Source organism: Lactuca serriola, chromosome 5, assembly GCF_051521515.1.
Source record: "Lactuca serriola cultivar US96UC23 chromosome 5, Lser_US96UC23_V15, whole genome shotgun sequence".
Taxonomy (NCBI): domain Eukaryota; kingdom Viridiplantae; phylum Streptophyta; class Magnoliopsida; order Asterales; family Asteraceae; genus Lactuca; species Lactuca serriola.
Window position 1 is genome coordinate 82,275,513 of NC_136412.1, and position 22,141 is coordinate 82,297,653.

At 38.7% G+C, this 22,141-nt stretch overlaps 1 protein-coding gene across 1 annotated transcript; it reads right to left on the minus strand.

Moving 5' to 3' along the window:
• Window positions 1–4,935: 4,935 nt before the first annotated feature.
• LOC145052698 (putative F-box/LRR-repeat protein At4g15060) lies at window positions 4,936–7,445 on the minus strand. The gene is made up of 2 exons (XM_079000561.1): window positions 7,231–7,445; window positions 4,936–6,742 (listed from the first exon to the last, which is right to left on the minus strand). Exon 2 carries the CDS (start codon window positions 6,737–6,739, stop codon window positions 5,222–5,224), a length of 1,518 nt encoding a protein of 505 aa, XP_078856687.1. The 5' UTR covers window positions 6,740–6,742; window positions 7,231–7,445; the 3' UTR covers window positions 4,936–5,221.
• Between the last annotated feature and the right edge of the window lie 14,696 nt (window positions 7,446–22,141).

Below are 22,141 nucleotides of genomic sequence, written 5' to 3' on the forward strand. Positions count from 1 at the left end.
GTATCGATCATGTTTGTGAAGAATAAGGATGGGTAGAATCAGATGTGTATCGACTATCGCGAGTTGAATAAGCTAACGGTGAAGAACCGTTTTTCCACTCTCGAGGTTTGACGACTTATGTGACCAACTTCAAGGTGTATCTTGGTTATTCAAGAATTATCTATGTTCATGTTATCATCATGTGAGGGTCATAGAACAAGATATATAGAAGATGGCTTTCCAGACTTGTTATGGTAGTTACGAGTGCATGGTGATGCCCTTCAGGCTCACCAATGCCCCCGCCGCATTCATGGATCTCATAAATCACATATGAAGACCTATGTTGGATCATTCTGTGATTATATTTATTGATGACATCCTAATCTATTCTAAGACTCAGGAAAAGTATGAGGAGCATCTGAGGGAGGTATTAGAAACTCTGAGGAGGGAGAGATTACTTGAAAAGTTCTTCAAGCATGAGTTTTGGTTGCGCAAGGTGCATTTTCTTGGACACTTTTCTAACCAGATTCGTATTCTGGTCGATCCGGCCAAGGTCGAGGTGGTGATGATGTGGGAAATTTCGAGGTCTCTATCTGAGATTCGGAGTTTCCTTGGTATAGCAGGTTACTATCAGAGATTCATTCATGATTTCTCCAAAATAGCGGTTCCTCTAAATCGATTTATGAAGAAGACTGTTACGTTTCATTGAGGGCAAGAGCAGCAGGCAACAATTGAGACTTTGAGCCAATGATTATGCGAGGCTTCGTGTAACATCCCAAAAATCAGGTATACCTTATGGACCCTTATCTTTGAGCATTTGGTACATTTGGCCCTTGTGAAGGGAATGCATGTTTGGCGAGTACGTGGGGCGTACTGGGGTGTACGCTCAGCGTACTCGTCCGCATATTGATCGGGAAGGGTTGCCAGGTACGCGGGGCGTACCAATGTGTATGCGGGGTGTACCCGGCCTAGAAGAGAAACCCTAATATGTTAAGCCTCCCTATTTAAGCAACCTTAAGGCTCATTTGTTGGCCACCTTTTCGAAAGCTTTACCATTTCAAAACCCTAAATCTCGTTCTTATTGCAAGGAAGTGTTTAGGAGGGCTTGTATTGTGTTTTTGGCCTTTTGGAGCAAAGTGGTAACCTTGGAAGAGGAAGAGTTGGAGCTCCAGCTTTTGGATCTCAATTAAGCAATGAAATGAGCTTCATTTTGAGGTAAAAAGCTTCAAGCTTTGCATCTTTTCTGTTCATGCTTTGTAGAGAAAAGTTTTAGGGTTTTTGGTCCCCAAGTTCATAGCTTTATGAGTAGTTGAGCTCTTAGAAGCCGAGATCTGTCCCATACTAGCTCATTGAGTGTTGTTAAGTGATAAAAATCCAGTCTTGATTGTTAAAGGTTGTTCATGCATGAGATATGGAACTTGTAAGGTTAGAAATGGAGTTTTTTGGGTGTTGGTGACTTCTATAGCCATGCAAAGGCTTAAAGTCACCAACTTTATGGATTAAGTCGTATTAAAGGAGTCAGATATGGACTTTTGGACGCAAGTCTTAACCGATTAAGACCTGAATAAGAAGGATAAGGAAGCTTGGTGTTACGCTGGGCGTAATCCCAGTACGCGTGGCGTAAGGGGCCGCATACCCGGATTCTGTGAAGGCTCCGACTACGCCCAACGTACATGTTTGGTACGCGTAGTGTAACACGGAGGGTTGACTTTTGTTGACTTTTAGGGTTTGGTCAACTTTAGTGTATTTGAGCCTAGTAAGGGGTAAAATGGTCTTTTACCCTCCTGAGAGTGATATGAGAGGGAATGGTCTAGCCTTGGGAAATATGTTGACGACGAGTGTTTATTTCATATGATTAGACGGAGGCTAGATACTATTTTCACAGAGTCCGGGATTCCGAGTTACCAAGTTACACGCGGTGAGTCTTCTCACTATACGTTACCTAGAGTGGTATTATGTGTTGACCAGAGAGTCTTATGTGCTATGTATGAGATTATGTGCTATGTGATATATGTATGTTGTATGATTTTATAGACCGGACCGGAGGGTCCAACGATTCAGACCGGACCGGCGGGTCCAACGATTCAGACCGGGCCAGAGGGTCCAACGAGCTACGGGAATGGAGGGTCCCGCTGAGACTCATCGACCGGAGGGTCGTGCTATAGCCTCGAGTGGCGTATGTGTTGTATGTGGTATTTTGGGGAACTCACTAAGCATTCATGCTTACGGTTGTTGTGTCATGTGTTTCAGGTACTAGCGAGGACCGTGGGAAGGCGCCGACGTGAACCGTACACACAGAGTGGATATTTGTCTATGATCTTGGGAATATATTATGAGTAATAACAATTGTGAAATACTCTTTTGAGAATGTTTTTTTTAAATGTAATTTTGGTTGTTGAAAAAATGAAAAATTTGTTTTGAAAATTATGTTGTTACACTCCGATTCCGACCCTAGCTGAGGGTGTTGATGATTTTGTGATTTATTGTGACGTGTCGAACACGGGTTTGATTACAGTTTTGATGCAGCGGGGTCGTGTTGTTTTTTATGCTTCGAGGCAACTGAAGCCTCATTAGTCGACTTATCCGAATCACGATTTGGAGTTGGGGGATGTGGTGTTTGCCCTTAAGATTTTGCGACATTACCTCTATGGGGTCCTTTGTACTATCTACATGGATCACAAGAGCCTGAAGTACTTGATGGATCAGCCGAATCTGATCATGAGGCAACGTAGATAGTTGGATGTGGTGAATAAGTATGATTCTAAGATTCCTTATCACCCGGGGAAGGCCAGCATGGTCGCCGATGCTCTCATCCGCATGGCGGTTGCGGCTATGATCAGGGATATGTGTTTGAGGATGACGGTGATTACTCCACTTTTAGAGAAGACCCGAGAGGCTCAGGTTGAGGCTATAAAGGAAGAGCATCAAAAGAGTGAGTTTTTATATACCATTTCATTATTCCAAATAATAAATTCAGCCTCTCTCTCCAATACTCATCCTATCTAGTTGCCAGTGTGAAGGCAACCTAAAAGGATTGTGCTACTGTCAATTCTAGCACATACCATTTGTAGTTATGGGCTTAGACACCTAATCCAACAGTACTCAACAGTTGTGAGCTTAAGTTGACTTTTGTGACTTGGGCACTTTTGGGACTATTAGGTTTTTGAGCCCTGTTAAGCTACTAGTCTTTTTGAATTTCGACCATTGTTAGGCTTTAGGGCTTCTTGGATTCGGGACCATAATGGGCTATAGGCGTCATTTAAGGATTTGGACCATATTGGGCTTTTAGTGCCTTTAGATTAGTCCTGGGTTATTGGGCCAAGTGAGGAAAGGGTAAATGGTCTTTGACCCTGGGTGATGGCTAATGAACTAGATTCCTAGTTATGATTGATGTCCCAATTATTAATTGGGGTTTTATTTGATTAATTAGCATGAGGATATTTCTATTCAGTAGCTCGATCAATTGTTTGATTGGCAGCAGATTGAGGTGAGTTTGCTCACAATACTATATGACACTAGGATATGTTATGTGTTTGTAGTCTTTTTGACTCCTATTGTATGTATTATATGATTGTATGCATGTTTGCTATATGTATCTTGGGTGAAATAGACCCGGTATAGCCTTGTGCTGATATATGAGTTGAAATAGACTTGGCGGTGAAATACACCCGGTATGGCCTTGGGCCGACGCATGAGTTGAAATAGACTCAGGTATGAAATAGACCCGGTGGTGAAATAGACCTGGCACAACCTTGAGCTGGCAGATATGTATGATATACGATATTTTGGGGAACTCACTATGATTCGTGCTTATGGTTTTTAGTGTATGTTCCAGGTACTTCCGGATCGAAGGGGAAGAGCTCGGGATGATCGCATGGAACACAGTCACACACACATTCACACCATGATTTCCGCCTTTCTTGACTCTGATGTTTTTAGGATCCTTGATTGACATACTATGTTTTTCCTTTATGGTTTATAAACATGTTTGATGGCTGAATTTATTATTAACATAAAAACAAAACTTTTGGTCTTAAATTTTGGGGCATTACACCAAATGAAGACTTAAAATATAACGTATCAGTACATACTTGAAATGGGTGTTACAGGTCTAGAAAAAGTAAAAAATGGGTCAACATTCTAAAATTTCGATCGCAACCATGGGCTTTACCCCTTGGACACCGCTTCTTGGGGCACTGTCCCTAGAACCCACGTGCACAGGTAGCGTCTGCTCAAGACACTTGCTGACTATCAAGCACATCCTGCTACCCATGCAATTACAAAGGAGGATACAACTTTACCTACATACCCTATCACCATTCACACCTCCTCATGTATTGTTATGGACCTACCATAGCCTCCTACAATTGCTATGGTTCCACCACAGTCTCCTACTATTGTTATTGTCCTACCATAGTCTCATAAGTCTCCTACTATTGTTATTGTCCTACCATAGTCTCATACTATTTTTACTTTTTTCTAGCATTACTTCTCCTGGTAACATAGACTGCCCAAACGGTTTTTTCAAGCATTAAGCCTTGCCCAATGTGTCGCCATAAACCATAATTATTAAACAACAAAACAGAATGTCTCATAGTGGATTTCCAATTTGCCAAAAATAAGAAATTTTAAAAAAGAGCTTATGATAATTTTAAAAAAAAATCGATAAAAAGATAAAAAGTCGTGCATTGTAACAATTTCTTTAAGGTAACAGAGCAATGTTTTGACATTTGTCACATTTTAAAATTTTAATCCTCACTTGATTGGAAAAAAAGCAGGCCGTCTTCAATGAATTGTTTATTTTAGCACCATTCACAACATTCCATAGATTTGCCTTTGCATATATTGAATGATTAGGTGTGTATTTATACAGCAAAGTAAACATAGCATTAATAATTATATGTACCATAATACATTTGGATCCGAAGTTATGTTATACAACTTACAAACAATATATGCACATGGATCAAAACTTATAAGTATTAAGTAATACAAGTCATAAAATAATAAGTACAACCGAAGTAGAAAATTGATACTAGATAGTGGTCATGTAATATTTTAAATCACCAATTACGGTTTCTCTCTCCATATATATCATATCGATTAACTGAGAACGTACAATATTTAAAGTGGACCAAAGCATATTTCCCTGGAAACTAAATGATATCACGATGCATTGCATCTAGCTAGTATGTTTAACTAAAAACATTAGTAACGAAAAGTATAATAAATAATTGAGCCCTCAAGAGTTAGACCATTCAAGTTTGAAGTCGGCGTAGGAATGTCTTGATCTTATTTGGAAATTCTTCAGGTAATGCCGCCAATTGGCCATTGTTCTAGTCGTATTCCTCTCCAAGACCTCCCTCAGCAGCAGTTTAGCACTTACAAGCTTGGGATGACAAATCTCAAAGAAAGCATCAAAAAATGGGGAGTTCTCCTCCCACAGGCATTCATCCAAAGTCGTTACAAACGACAGAGTTTCCACATTCGTAGCAGGAGGAAAATGGAGACTTGCTTTTAAATCATCAAGAACGTCCATATCAAATGGTAATAGCGGGGTATGGGATTTTATATAAACGTGATACTTGCTTGATAAGGATAACTCAAGTGCTTCCCTCATCTTAAGAAAAAAAGAAGCACCAAAAGATGCATTAACACATAGCTCAAATGTGATATCCTCGAGAGTGTTAGAGACTGGAAATGAGAGACTAGGCATTGTGTAGCCATGGAGGCGGAAAGAAAGTAATTTCGGAGCATTAACCTGTATATTGATAAGCCTGTTTGGGCAATCCCACAAGGAAAATCTCTTGATTGAAGCACATGTGAAATGGAAGCTTTGCAACGTCCAGCATGTCATAGTAAGTGTCAAACTCTCGAGAAAAGGTAATCCTGATTTGATAATGTCCAAAGATGCATCGTCTCTCACCAGACCCTGACCACCTAAAGATAATTCTGTCACGCTGCTTCCTAATGATATTGAATGCGCTTTGTTGAATAGAGCACCATGCATCCGAATGTCAATTAGATTGCAGCTAAAGAAGCAAAGATTTGGGACATTACTGATCTCCAAACTAGGAATTCCTTTATCTTTTGTAACTATTTCTAATTCGTTAAGACAAGGAAGGCTTTTAACCTTGATGGTTTTGAGGTCCTGGGAAGAATGTTTTAACTCTATCTTCACAAGCAACCGACAAGACGACAATATGTTGTCAAGTAGTTCTTGACGTATGCGCACACTCGACAATTTTAGTTCCCGGAGGAACACACATTTGATGATTGGAGGACCTTGGAAAATTAGACAAGGTTTCCAATAACCTGAAAGACTTATCTTAGTTAGGTTTTCACAGGAGAGTATCTCTTCTGGCAAATTAAACGAGTAAAAATTGATTGTGAGTGAAAGCTCTTTAAGACAAGTTTTAGATGCTACACAACGGATCCACTTTTCAACAAGAGAAGCATGCTTCTGGCTCTCATCTCGGATATTAAGGTCAAACCTTTGGATCGGTATGTTGTCACGGAGATACCTTATTAGGGTGTCGTCGAAGTAGACCAACTTCAACTGCTTTGTTTTTTGTTTTTTGAGAACATGAAATTTGAGGGTAGGAATGGTAGACCAAGCATGTAGCCATGACTTGGACAGCATGCTCGTCCGGACTGCTGCTTTTACAGGCAACCGTGATTGTATATTCTGCATCAACTCCGGAACATCTTCTAGTACTTTTGGTGCAGGAGTAGGACTGCTTATTATCCTTTCCTCCATTACCTGAATCATTCATACCAACATATCTTATAATTCCAGTCCCCATGTAATTGTACGTAATACGATGTATACATAGTTACCTTTTTTTTCTTAAAAAAAAAATTTGCAATTACTTGTTTACAATAGATTCAAATCACCAAAAGCAAACCAACAATGATTTTCAACTTCGATTTAAAGCAAAATTTATTGGTTGCTGTCAACAGATTTACATGTCCTTCCACAAGTCCTTTTTTGTAAAAGAAAAAAAAACAAAAAGATGTTTGGCAGTAATTTCTTGACTTTTTATAACTTTTTGGAAAAAAACTTTTAGCTTTCAAAAGCTAAGCCAACCCAAAAAAACAAAGGCAAAACCATATAACAGTTTAATTCAGTCAACCGGAAAAATAGATCGAGGGGAACCAGATTAGCGATGCGATTTGATAAAAAAAAAAGTGGAACAAAAAATAGCAAAAAATTTCATGGGATCAGTAATAGAAAACCCAGAAACACACCTGATATCTTCCCCGCCTAGATTCCAATTGTAATTTCGAGTTTGCTTTCTGTAGCTTATGCCTAAAATTGGGCACGTGGAGGCAGAAAACACAGCAGAAACACAAGACGCAAAACAAATGGGAGGATTTACCTGATATAGAAGATCGACAGAAATCTGCACTAGCCGCAGGCTGTTCGTGGATGGTGTGATATAGACAGACATCGCATGAGTATTTTAAAGTATTAAACTAATATAGAAGATATACAGAAATATGTGAACCTTAATGGCTAGTAATTACACTCCTAATCTGTGATGATTTGTTTTCTATTGCCTTTTTTATTTAGTTTTTAGGGCTAATTATGAAAAAAAAAAAGCATATATTTTGTAACTTGATTTGGTTTATCCATCAATTTTTAATCTTCTCTAATAAATGAAGGTTTTTTTTTCCACTTTTCACACTTTTATTCATTTTGTCGCATATCATTTTGTGGTTATTTTGAATTAATTTTTATTCCATATGTAATTTTGTGGTTTTCCTATTTTATTAAATTTCATATGATATTAAAATTTAATAATAAATACTTATCAATTTCATTAATTGAGTTTCCTTATAATTTCAAAATTTTAAAATAAAATCTCATTAATTTGCTTTGATTATTTTATGTAAATGATTTGTTTAAATTTAAAAGAGAAAAAAAAACACTTTAATTTTAGTAATTCTATATTTTTCTCATTTTTCTTATAAATTCAAATATCTCAAATATTTATACATAATTAATTGTTTTAAATACACCCATATAATACATGAGGCTCACACCTAGTTGTTCTAATAAATCCATCGTATTTTTTCAAAATGTTTTAAGCCGATCATTATGACATTAAAAGGTCAATAAAACAGATTAATGTTGATGACATGGGATTTGAGTCCAACAAATGGACATGTACTCCACACAAATTGGTCATTACTAACAAATAAGCGGGAGATAGGGTTTTATGTTTAGTTGATGTGTCCCCCAATCGATCGACGTTAAAGCTTCGTTGATGCCAATTGTCTAAAAGGGCTATCGAATCGAAACCGGTTGGTTCCTATCGTAAGGTTTTAGACTCTTTTAGTGAGAAATTAGGGTTTTATTGAATCGAAGACAACAAATTGCAGCTTAGGACATCATTTTTCGGGTTTCATGTGCAAATCGTATGTAACACCCGTTTTCCCAAGATGGATCGATTTAGGGTTTAAGGGAGTCAAAAGCTTATATTTTATTTGATCGTGTATAAGGACTTTCTTAGTCAATAGTTTGATTGCTAATGTTCTATTCGATTCGGGTGCTACCCGATCTTTCTTGCGCTTTGCAAGAAGTTTATTCAGGCACTAGGGGCTCTTGATTACCCTTTGGAGGTGGAGATTTTCGATGACCGTTAAGTCAGTGCATTGAGGGTTCACCGGGATTGTGTTATGAAAATGTTCAACGAAAGGTACTTGATTGATTTGGTACCGATTCCTATACGAGGATAGAAGGTTATTGTGGGTATAGATTGGTTGGGCCCCAATGGGGCGATGATTTATTGTAAGCATCGATCGGTGAGAGTTCGAACCCAAAGTGGGGGAGAACTGGATATTCATGGTGAGGGTGCTCAGCATAGACCGACTCTTTGTTTAACTGCAAGAGCTAAGAGATATTTTCATCATGGATGACCTGGATTTCTAGCCAATGTAGCAGATAATCGAGTCGAGCCTGAATATAAGACAACGAGGGTGGTTGGATGTTGTGACGGTTAACGACTGTGAGATTGTGTATCACCCTGGGAAGACTAATGTCGTGGCCGATGCCCTGAGTCACAAGGCAGCAAGTGCACTTATTATAGATATTTGTCTGAGGATGGTAATTGTCTCGCCACTGTTAGAATTAATCAAGAAGGTGCAAGTAGAAGGGATGAAGAGGGAAGATTGGATGGAAGAGGGGTTTAGGTGTCAAATTCCATTATTTTCTAACGACAGTTGTGGGTTATTGACCCAGTGTGGAAGGGTTTGAGTTGTAGTTGTTGGTGGAGTTAGACTGACATTATTGGAGGAGGCTCACATGTCGAAGTTTTGAATCCATCCGGGAGCCATGAAAACGTACATGGATCTAAGGTTGAGTTACTGGTGGTCCTTTATGAAGAGGGAGGTAGCATGGTGTAATGCCCTAAATTGGGTATGGCTTGAAACCCTCGAAGAATTCCTATTTTGACATAATTGGTCCCTTGAGTACGTTGGGAGTACTTGTGAGTACGCTTAGCGTACTCTACATGAAGGATCGCGGAGGAGCCTTACGTATGATTGGCGTACGTAACCGTACGTCGGGCATACGCAATAGAGAGCCAAAAACCCTAAATCTCAGACTTGTCCCCTATTTCAACATCTTTTAGCCTATTAGACCTAACCCTATCAGTTACCTTAGCCTCATTTCATCTACTATCAGCTGAGATATTGTGTGTGAGGGATTTTGAGCTTAAGGAGTGGGTTTTGTGGTCATTTTAGAGTTCTTTCAAGAAGAGGAGGTTGTGACATCCCCAAATTTCACGGCAAGAAAAGAACGATTTAATTTATGCTTTTAAAATAAAATCAGAGTAGTCATTTGATTAAAAGAGTTGTAGAATTTGTTCCCCAAAAAAATATGATAAAAAAAAATTATCAAAGCATCTGTTAAATAAATGTATTTTCATTATATAACAAAATATCGGGATGTCATGTTCCGATACAGACCAAAAGCTTAAACGGCACATTATAAGCCTTACAACAGTTATTTACAATTACTGGCCTATAATCCAAAATATCTAGATAAGTCATCCAACTTACGCTCTGGTGCCACTACCTGTAATACAAAGAAAAACTGAGTGGATCAGGCTTCAGAGCCTGGTGACCATCTAGCGATTTCAACCCACAATAAATAATTATATTGATTTCATCAACCAGCAATAACCCCATTACCCATTCTCGTTATCCTCACTTTACGTCCCTAAAACAACTATCACAAGGGACCTAGCCTAAGGATTTTTCATCGGGGCGGCAACACTGCTTTGGGGGTTTCCTAGAAATTTATGTCAAATAAGGCAACCTTATGGGGGATAGAGCACAACAATTGAACACCCAATTTCAATAACACCTACATGTGGCGAGTCTGCCATCGTTCCACTGGACTGTCTAGAAGATTCCATTGTCGTCATCTAAATTCCGCTAGATGATTGAATCAACAACAAAATCGAGGCCTCTCATCATTTTATTTAATCACACATCCACTATCTAACCATGTTTCACCCAACATAATTGTAGATAAAAATACATATTGATGAGATTATTGCGCTATTAGATCGATAAATTCTTAGCAGATAAACAAGAATGAAGCATTCAAAGAACACCAGAATGGATCAAAAGATGTTGAATGATTAATATCACACACCTCAGAAGAGCTCGATGAAGAACTTCGACTGTAGAGGTGTGCTTAGGGTTACAATGCAAAAGCTATTAATGAGAGCGTTATCCTTAAAGCTATGCATGCATGCATAATATATAAGCTAACCCTAATGCTTAAACCACGGTTGGACAAGCCCAAACCAGGTAATTAAAATATTAACATTAAGCCCATATGACGCAACACTCTAGACCCAAAAATCTCCCCCTTTGCGTCAATAGAAACGAGAGATTAGTTCGGTTGAGAAAGAGCAGACTTCTTCACTATCTTGAACAACTTCGGTATAATGGCCAAAAGAGTGTGACGAAAAGTTATATATCACCGAAGCATGTCAGAGAGGTTCTTCTTATCCGAATCACTATTCTGTTTACACCTGTGAGTTATATCAAGTACGTGCTCCAAGCAGGAAGTGGAGAATAGGTGTTTGTCAACTAGAGCGAAAAGGAATTTTTCACCTTTGCCTTTAGTGAACATAATAGTGTGATGAACCGGATCTATCTTGCCCAATTTCAACTTATTTAGATCACTTGGCTTCCCGATATTCTTCACAATTGGCTTCTTCCTCAAAAAATTTGTAACCTCTTGATCCATCTTTGCAACTTCATGGATGTAGGAAGCCAACATTCTCTTAATGTGATCGAGGATCGAACCATACTACTCTTGATTAGTAAGCAGAATGTTGAACGGTAGAATCCAATCGTGTGGGTTCAGGTTTGGAAGATCAACTAACGAAATCATATCAACCGAGTTATCAGAACCTCGGGCACACTGAACTTCACGTTGATAAATTTCCCTGCAACAGTCGGTTTCAATACCTTGACAGAGGTTATTTTCTGAGCACTCCATGTCAAGTATTGGGGTTGAGCAAACTGAAGATAATAATCGATTAGATTTTGATCAACCTATGGGTGAGGAGAAGGGACTTCTACCGTTGGATCAAAACAATGGAACACCAATGCCCTACAGGTGATGGACATGTCAAATTGAGAATCCATCGTGTTTTCACATTCAAACGGGGCAACAAGTTCTAGGCAGTGAGTGCTGGGAGACTCAATTGCTTCTTTGATTAATCTTTCCCGGGTCCAAGTAGGGAAGAGAGCCTTCTTGCACACCAGAGCATCTTGAGCTTCTTTCTGCTTTCGCTCTTTCTCTTCTTCCGCTCTAGCTATTCTTAAATTTTCATCAATCTCTTTATCCCTTTTCTTCCTCTTTAAAGCCTTAGCAATCGTTTCTTCTTCACTATCTTCCACAACACCCTTCAGTTTTTCCTGTCCATCAGAACCCAAAGCTACATTAACCTTCGGTTCGGTTTTGGTAATGACTTTGGTGGAATTAGAGGACTTTGAGCAACTTCTCCCCCTTATTTCGGAGTGACCACGGGCTCCGTAACACCCTGAATCTGACTCAATATCTGAATAGTAGGAAGAAGTTTACCAGTCAAGTGATTCCAGATAGTAAGGTTGAGAACATGATCATGAGCATAAACAAGATTACTAAGAATCGAGACAACATCCCCAACACTACTATTAAGAACTTCTCGCTCAGTATTGAGTGACACAATCTCCTTTTGGGCTTGAGCAAGATGAGCAGTCTAGACTTCAACTTGTGTAGTCTTTCGAGCAAGTTCGTCCATAATCTTGTTTTCCATGGCTAGGTCAGCATGAAGCTTATTAAGGTGAGAGTTGACTGAAGTCAGAAGAGAAGTGTGATCAGCTTGGAATGCAGTTCGAACAGAATCAAACTTTGCTTTCTCTTATTGAAAGGTCTTTGAGAGAGAATCAACGGAAGCATTAACCTTTGTAGCATTGGAGTCTGCATGGCCTTTGAATGGTTCCAAAAAGATCTTTGAATCATGAACAAGATCTGTCACTTCGATTGTTGCTTTCTTGCAGGTATTTGTCTATTGAGGCTGTATATTGCTGAAGAGCAGTGTCAAGAAAAGCTTTAAAACAACATCTCAATAAGTTGTTGAGGAACCAAGCAATTTGTCAATCTTATCATTAAGATATTTTAAATGGTACTTTGTCAGTGGATCATCATCATCATCATCTTCACTTGGAAGCCGATAAGGACTATAATAAGTGGAGTCAAAATCAAAAGTTTTCACCTCCTAGAGTAGGCTCACAGTCTGTTGAAGGAGATGGTGAGAGAGGTTTGGTGGTAACAGGAGTATCAATGCCAACGGTATGTGCCCGCATATCAGATACGTTGACATTCACCGAAGGTCCAATTGTTGGGGTTGTTGTAGCTTGAGAAAAGATTGGAGGTAGTAGTGGAGCAATATTAATAGGTTGAGAAGTGATAGGTGGTAGAATGGGAGCAACCGAGATTGGTATTGTGGTTTGTTTTGGACAAGGAGGAGGAATAGGAACATGAACCTGTACCTCAGGAGTTGGTGATCGGGGAGGAGTGTTTCCCCTTGGTGAGCCTTCGTGTTGAACCACCTCTTCTTCATCGGCTGATTGCTCCTCTTCATTGGAAGCAGTAGGCGTCGGTGCCTGTGGTTGCTTTGCCATCTTCTTGACCTTTTTCTGTTTGGGAGCCGAAGGTGCAGCTTTATCATCCTTACGCTTTTTAGGAGATGATGGACCTTTGGTCTTGGCTTTCTTAGACTCCGGTTTCTTCCCCCCTCTTGGCAGGTTTTTCAGCAACCTCTAAAGCACTCTGCATCTTAGGAGTGAGTTGGTGTGGACCCGAAGGTGTCAATTTCCTGTAATCGGCCATGACAGTACTTTCACTTGAGACACATCCACTCATTGATTCAGGAATAGAACCGATGTATATGAACTTTGTAGGGTCAGAATATATAATTTTGGTCGTGTGAAAAGTAGCAACAGAAGACAGCAGAGCATCCGCCATGACAGGAATCTGAAAAGTCTCAATGGCTCTATGAGTGACTAATGTCCAGAAACGACCACATGAAATCTCAGAATGTTTGGATGAGGAGTTGAGGCTCTACACCAGTTGTGACCAGATTAGCGAACCATAATCCTAATTGATTCCATTGTAGAGACCATAAAGTATGGTCATGAAACCTTTACTCACCCCATTCGACCCTACAACCCTTTCTGCTAACTCCTTGTAGATAAGTGTGAAGAGACGATTCCATTGAGGTGGTAAACATGAATTCTTGAATTTCGTCACCGTAGTTAGAATGTATGTGTATCCCATGTTATAGAACATCAAAAACAGCTGAGTTGTTGTGATGAAATCCAGAGAGATGACAGAAGCATATGCAGCAAGCCCTAGAAGTGAACATAATCGTGCTTTGGATACATATGTCTTGTGATTAAAGATGTCGAAGAAGATCCGTTCCTTGCGTTTGTCATAGGAAGCAGTGGAATAGACCTGTGATAGAAGGGACATGGGAACTGATTCGACTTGTGTGAGAGAAATCACCAATGGAGAATACTTGAGACACTCTACAATGTGAAGCATGTACGAATCATAAAGGAAAGGATTCAGTTGAATGATGAGATTCTGATTGGGTTTTATCGTAAGCAAAGATGATGAAGCTGTTTGATCTTGAAGAGAGGATGATTCTACCATTATTGTAATGAAGAAGAAGATGAACAATTGTATATCGCCTGTTGTATTTGAGAGAGAGGTTGAAAAAGGTAAGGAGGTAGAGTAGGTGTGAGAACCCCCTTTTATGTAGTTTCCAAGAGAGAGAAAGTATCAGTTGTGATGATGATACGATATCTGAAACGACGCCTGAAAAAGCGCGATTTGACAGCTTGGTTTCCCTAGTTATACATCAGCAGGCGTGGGTTTAGGAACTGTTTCAAATTCATGCGTCCAATACAAATTCTTATCTGATGAGTCATATGGAATTCTTATCCAATTACCGTCTCTTCAATTTTGAAAATGCTTCAAAGTCAAGTACAAGTAGCTACAAACGAGACTCATCTGTTCTCTTCATGTTAAGCAACCTTCGCTCCTCCATAAGAAAATGAACCACCATTTCTGTTAGAACCAAAAACACAAATCTGAAAAGTTCCATTAGTACCACAAACAAGAGTTTGGAAAATCATAAAGATCTTCGTGCAAGAGTGTGCCAAAGAAAAAGAAATAAAGCAAGATGTGTGTGGGATATAAGTGATGTCTTTGAAGACATGAAACGAATAATCTCGAGCACGAATCTCTTCCTTCAAAGTCAAGAGAGACTGAGAAGTGTCTGTGTGGTTTCCTGTGAAATATGATCAAATGTTTGTTAAGAAACATTGAAAGACATTTTCATGTATAGGATTTAGTGGGTGGTTTATCTTCAACCGAACTTCGATACTAAAAATAAGACCAAAAGTAGGATGAAGTACTTGTGAGACCGATGTGGTCTGTTGAACAAGTAGGTTGGAGAATATATTTTGTGACTGGATAATAATAAGAAATCTTAAAAATAAAACTGAAACTGGATCTTATGGGAAGAAACATCTTGGTTATAGATAATGTCATAAAGATCACACAAAAATTAAAAAGAGATTTCTTGAGGTACAAGATATAGCTTGAACATTTTAGCGTTCACCGTCAATTAATTCAAGGTGTTGGATTTCGGGTCTCACTCAGCACGTGGTGAACGTATCTAAGATCATCAACACAGATGTTGTGTAACCATAAACCTTAGTGGTAATTGCTGAGAATCTCAAGGGTTACGATTGTGGAGCGAAACGTGATGGAGAAAAATGAGGTGGTTAAAGAGCTGAAGGTACCTCTGCTAATTAAGAATGACAAAGCAAAAAACTCTTAACTCATTGTGAGAAGAGTAAGGTAGCTCGTAACTTGAGTGAATTTAGAAACCTAATTGGGAAGAAACGATAAGTGTCGATCGAATCATTAAGGCTTCACTCAGAGTCTAGGAGGCTTCGGTCTACATACAACAACACGCTTCTAGGAACACTTAACTAGTACAAAGATAAGAGTGTTATACCTGCCCTAACTCCAATTGGAATTGAGATAGCATCTGTGATCTTCAAACCCAAAAAAAATGAAACGAAACACAAAAGAAAATATTTTTGAAGTTTTGAATTTTTTTGAAAACGCATAAGAACAGAAAAATAAAATATTTTTGGAGCTTTTGGAATTTCTGAAAAAAAAAATTAAAACAGAAAATAAACTATTTTTGGAGTTTATGGAATTTCTAAAAAAATAATAAAAACAGAAAATAAACTATTTTTGGGGTTTATGGAATGAAAATTAAAGAGAAATAAAAGGTAAGCGAAAAGATAGACAAGATATACAAAACATACAACCGAAACCAAACTTCATAAAGATGAAGCGAAATGGGCCGAGCGTTCGGTTCTTTTCGGTCTCCGAAAATTCCGGAACCGAAATAGACCAAGCGTTCGGTCTATTTCACTTCTCCAATTTTTAGTGAAATGGAAGGGGTTTCGGTACCGACTCAGCTTCCATCATTCCCAAGCCTTGTTGAATTTTACTAGAGCTTGCTTCTGGAAGGGCCTTAGTGAAGATGTCAGCCAGTTGATCTGAGGACCGAAGGAAGTGAACTTCAACGTTACCATCTTCTACATGGTCCTTTATGAAGTGGTATCTTAGTGAAATATGTTTAGTCTTCGATTGTTGTATTGGAGACATATTCGAATCACGCTTTCTGAGTCACAGTATAGAGGAATCTTCTTCATGTTAAAGCCATAGTCTCTAAGTTGGCTTTGTATCTATATGACTTGTGATGTACAGGATGCTGCAGCGATGTACTCAGCTTCGGCTATAGAAAGAGACACACAATTTTGTTTCTTTGATTGCCAGCTGACTAGTTTACCATTAAGAAACTGGCACCCACCAGTTGTGGTCTTTCGGTCTAATCCACACTCACCAAGATCAGCGTCAGAAAAGGCTTGAACAAAGAAACCAAATTTAGCAGGATACCAGAGACCGAGAGACGAGGTTCGCTTCTAATACCGGAAGATGTTTTTCAGTGCAACCATATGAGGTTCTCTTGGGTTAGCTTGAAACCTGGCACAATAACAGTCAAAAAACATTATGTTTGGTCTACTAGCTGTTAGATACATTAGTGACGCTATCATTTGACGATACATAGTCACATCCATAGTCGGTTTCTCAAGAGATGGAATCAGCTTCGTGCCAAATGCCATTGGAACCTTTACTTTGGAATCTCCCATCATGCCGAACTTCGCCAACAAAGTCTTCGTATAAGCTTCCTGATTAATGAGGATGCCTCCTGGTCCCTGTGTTATATTCAATCCAAGAAAAAAGTTAATCGGGCTCATTGCGCTCATCTCAAATTTAGTCACCATCAACTTCCTGAATTCAGGTGTTAAGCTAGGATTCGTGGAGCCGAAAATGATGTCATCGACATAAATCTGAATTATCATTAAGTGTTCACCCTCTTTCTTGCGAAAGAAGGTTGGGTCAACCGAACCTTGTTTGAATTTCGATATTTTGAGAAAAACATGTTAGAGTTTCACACCAGGCTCTCGAGGCTTGCTTCAAACCATAGACTGCTTTACCCAGTATGTAGCAGTGATCATGATACTTCTCGTTCACAAATCTGGGTGGTTGTTCAACATATACCATTTCTTCTACCTCTCCATTCAAGAAAGCACATTTTACATCCATTTGGAAAAGTTCGAAGTTTTTATGTGCAGAATATGCCAAAAAGACTCTCACTGATTCTAACCTTTCTACTGGAGCGAAGGTCTCTTCATAATCTATTCCTTCTTCCAGACAATATCCTTTCACCACGAGCCTCGCTTTGTTGCGAATTACGTTGCCTTATTTATATAACTTGTTTCTATAAACCCATTTTAAACTGACTACATATGCATCCTTTGGTGTGGGAATCAGCCTCCAAACATGATTTCGTTCAAACTCATGGAGTTCGTCTTGCATAGCTTGCACCCAATCAGAGTGATCAAGAGCAGCATTTACCGTTTTCGGTTAAATATTGGAGACAAATGAATTAAACATGCAGAATTCTACTTGAGAGAAAAAAGCAGCTTGCTTCGCCTTCAGTTGAGAGGATGTGAGAACTCCCTCAGATGATTCACCAATGATTTGAGTTTTAGGATGAGCCTTTGTCCATTTAATGAGAGGAGGGTAATTTGGATCATAGGCAGGATCCAACTCAGCATTTACTTCTACTTCAAGTTCTGATTGATCTCCTTCGTCATTTGTATTCTCATTTTCCCCCTCAAATGGCGAAGTGTATCCCTCGTCAGAATCTAGATTCTCCCCCTCGAATGGACCTTCATGGGTTGGGTTTTGTGATGGATTCATCCCCTGGTAAGGTAATTCGGTTTTTTTTGGTGTAGACAAACCCTCCCCCTGGAGTATAGAGCTTTCTCTTGGAGGATCACTGGAAGCTGGATAATCACCTGATGCAGGAGGTTCGCTTTGAGTATGCTTCTTGGTTGGATGTTGAGGTTCGCTTTCCATGTATTTAGTAGCTTCGTTGATGATCTTCTTCAAGGTATCGATATCGTTATCTTCTTCTTTTGCTTCTGGGTGGATCACCATCTCTAGTTTGTCAAAGAGCAGCATGTACTCTTCAAATAGACTGGAAATGGGAATACATATTTAACCCGATTCCAGAAAGATTTCCTCCGTTGGACCTTCGCTTGCTTGAATCTTCTTCATGTAATTATCATCAAAAGTTACATAGTAGGTTTCTTCAATTTTCCTTGAGCGTTTATTCAGAACCCTATATGCATTTGAAGTAAGCGAATAGCCAAGAAAGATCCCTTCATCTGCCTTTACATCAAAGTTGTTCCTGTTCTCTTTGGAATTGAAAATAAAGCATCTTGAACCGAACACATGGAAAGAAATTTCATTGGGCTTGCGATTATTGAAAATCTTGTATGGAGTGATGGAAAATCGCTTGTTGAGGAATGACCGGTTCTGTGTGTAATAAGCAACAACTATAACATCAGCCCAGAAGTATAGTGGAAGAGTAGCGAAACTCAGCATGGTTCAAGCAGCTTCATACAATGAACGGTTTCTCCTTTCAACGATCCCATTCTGTTGTGGAGTATAAGGAGCAGAGAAGTTGTGAGTTACTCCCTTTTCAGCCAGAAACTCTTCAAAGTCTTTATTTTTGAACTCTAGACCATTATCGCTTCTTATGTTTCTTACCACCTTTCGCAGTTGCAATTCCACTTGCTTGATAAAAACCTTCAGCTTGGGAGTTGCCTCTGATTTCTGTTTAAGAAAGAAAACCCAGGTGAAGCGTTAAAAATCATCTACAATTACAAGTATAAACTTACTACCACCGATGTTTTCGATAGCCGAAGGGCCATATAGGTCGATGTGCAGTAGTTTAAGAGGTTCGATGATCTTTGTATTGATACGAGAAGGGTGACTCTTTCGGCTTTTCTTGCCCATCTCGCATGTTGTGCACATATGTTCCTCGTCAAATTTTAGAACAGGAAGTCCACGTACATGATCCCCAAGCACCAGTTTATTAATGTCTTTGAAGTTCAGGTGCGAGAGTTTTCGGTGCCACAACCAACTTTCATCTGAGTTCGCCTTTTTCAGCAGACATTCAACTGGCTTTCCTCTTATTTGGTTGAGATTCAAAGGATACATCTCGCCTTTGTGCATGGATTTCAACAGAACCTTCTTCGTTTTCTTCTTAATGATCTCTGAACCCTCATCATCGAATGAAACCTTTAATCCAGTTCCCACAAATAGTTGAGAGACGTTGATTAGATTATGCAGCAATCCTTCCACGTAAGCTACTTTACAAATAAAAAAATTCACCGTTTGTAATCATCCCATATCCTTTGATCGTGCAATATGAGTTGTTTCCATATTTTACACATCCACCATCCTTAAGGGATCGAAACTCCCTAAGCTTTTCTCTCCTTCCTGTCATGTCAGGAGAGCAACCACTGTCAATATACTATTCGTCGTCAAACTGCTCGTCACTGATAACCTGCAAAATTAAGTTGATTTAGGAACCAAAAGTGTCACACCCCAAAACCAAGAACGGCGGAAACGTTCTGGGGCGGAGGACGTCATGTACAGTATCACAACAATGAAAAGTAGTAAACAAGCATCAACATCATCCATTGCATTAATAATATAATTTTAATACAAGTGTTCTAACAAATTATGATAGACACTAAAGTATAATAAAAATGAAAGATGAGTCTTGAACGAGCTCCATCTTCTCTAAACCTTGCATCGGTACCTGTCTATTGATGACCTGAGGATACAAGTAATTTTGAAAGCGAGTATTAGCTTTAAAGTTGGTGAGCTCATAAGTATTTTAGTGTCTTAATTGTTATGTATACGAATTGTAAGTATTGAAAATGTATATGAACTGTAAGTATAAAAATGTTTTGTAAAACAACTGTAAATGTTTGAAAAACCCTAGAAATCCCTATGATTCCTACTATTATATAAGGGTGTCTTCTACCAAGACCTAACTGCTCTGAATGTAGCCTTCTACCAAGACCTAACTGCTCTGACTGTAGCCTTTTACCAAGACCTAACTGCTCTAAATGTAGCCTTTTACCAAGACCTAACTGCTCTGAATGTAGTCTTCTACCAAGACCCGACTGTTCTAAATGTAGTCTTCTACCAAGACTTAACTGTTCTAAATGTTCGTTTCTTGTAAAAGTGTGTAATTTTCCCAAGTGTAACTATCATTAACAAAATATAGTTTTTACATTTAATGTTTAAGTGAAAAGATCACTAAATATATGTAAAGGGAAAATTAATGTAGTACTGTAGTGTAGTGCTATAGGAACTACTGCTGTACTAACTACCTTAAACCGGATTTATATTAAGGCATCATGTGATTAATTGTACCATACTATCAACTGGGTAACAACAACAAATGTAGGTCGTAAAAAGGTATGACGTTTGGCACCCGCAGACCTGCAGGTCCGGCTGTAGCTAGCAACAAGGTGTAGGATAGTCAATCCAGTATAGATCTATATGCAAACTCACGCTCTCCCTCCAAGAGACTCTGGCTACAACTCGGACCATGACATTGAAGGCATGCTCTGATACAGTGGATCACAATTATGTCAGCGTATTCATGTATATGTAGTGTACTGAAATGTTCTATGTGTGCTAGCTGTAATGTGTGTTCTCTCTATCTAGCATGAATAGTAATGTACTGTAATGTTCTAGCTGTAATGTATGTTCTCTCTATCTAGCAAGTATTGACTCATGAATGAACTGACTCAATGTATGATATCGCGTTGTAGTAATAGTTCTAGTATCTTCCTAAACTACCCATATGGTAGTTTCTTAGTAATCTAACTGGTACGTATGGACATGGATGTATACCCTTGGTACCCAAGGGCATTGGATGAACTGGAAGGACCTTTATGACTATATATGTACATATGATATATAACTAATATTTAAACAACCTTCGGACGGATACCCGATGTCCCACCAGACCACATCTCAAGCGCGAAAAGGAAAGAGGGTGGATAGCCTTCCTAAGTCTTTTAAACATTTCTTATATATCTATACATATATAGGCATGCAATTGATAATATAAAGGCATAAAATAAGTTTTGTAAAACCTTTGAACATAATTATTATCTAAGAAAAGATCGACTTGATGTCAATCTATAAAACGGTTTGAAGGCATGGGTTTGATAAAACAGTTTAGTATAAAGAAACATTTGTTTGAAACACAATTGTAAATAAGTTTGAAATGTAACATACAGAGTAAAATGTATAGTGTAATAAGGATTTTTAAACACATCAAGTGTTTTTGAAAACATTTGAAGGAAACTGATTGGTAACACGACAAATGAGTAGCCAATCATTTGAATGCTGCTTATTAATCACATGTGATTGATATAATAATTGGCAAAATTCTACTTGTATCCCCCCATAAAACATTTAAAAAACAGTTAAAACATTGATTAAGGGGTATGAACTCACCGGTAGCAAGTGGATTGGAAGGAAGTGTCGGATAAGTGCTTGGTGTCAAGTGAAGACTTAGACACGCACAAGGATCTTAATAACATATATGGATATATGTATATAAACAATTAGTCTTTAAACAACTAATAAACAAAGTCAAGACACTCTAAGGCATGACAAACACTTTGTATAAGTGTTATAAGTGCTAAGGATTGCATCTAAGTGTTGTAGGGAAAGGCTAGTATGATTGGGGTTCAAGCAACACTCTTAAAATGAGTTTACTCCCTAAGGACCGACACCCCTTGAGTTTACGGTCGTAAACTCTTGAGTTTATGGTCGTAAACTCCTAAACTTTTGACCATTTGTTGGTTTGAAGTCTTCTAAGCTATTCCAAGCATTCCTACTTCATGATTTAGCCTTAGGAAGTGTTGTGTGGCATTCCTAAATGGAGTTTACGGTCTAAGGACCATTTCTCCATGAGTTTACTACCTTAAAATCATGAGTTTACTACCTTAAACTAATGATTTTACTACCTTAAACTCCTAAGTTTGGTATTTGGCGGTTTTCAAGTCCTTAGCTCAAACATGGCACTAGTCTAGGTTAGATTCTAAG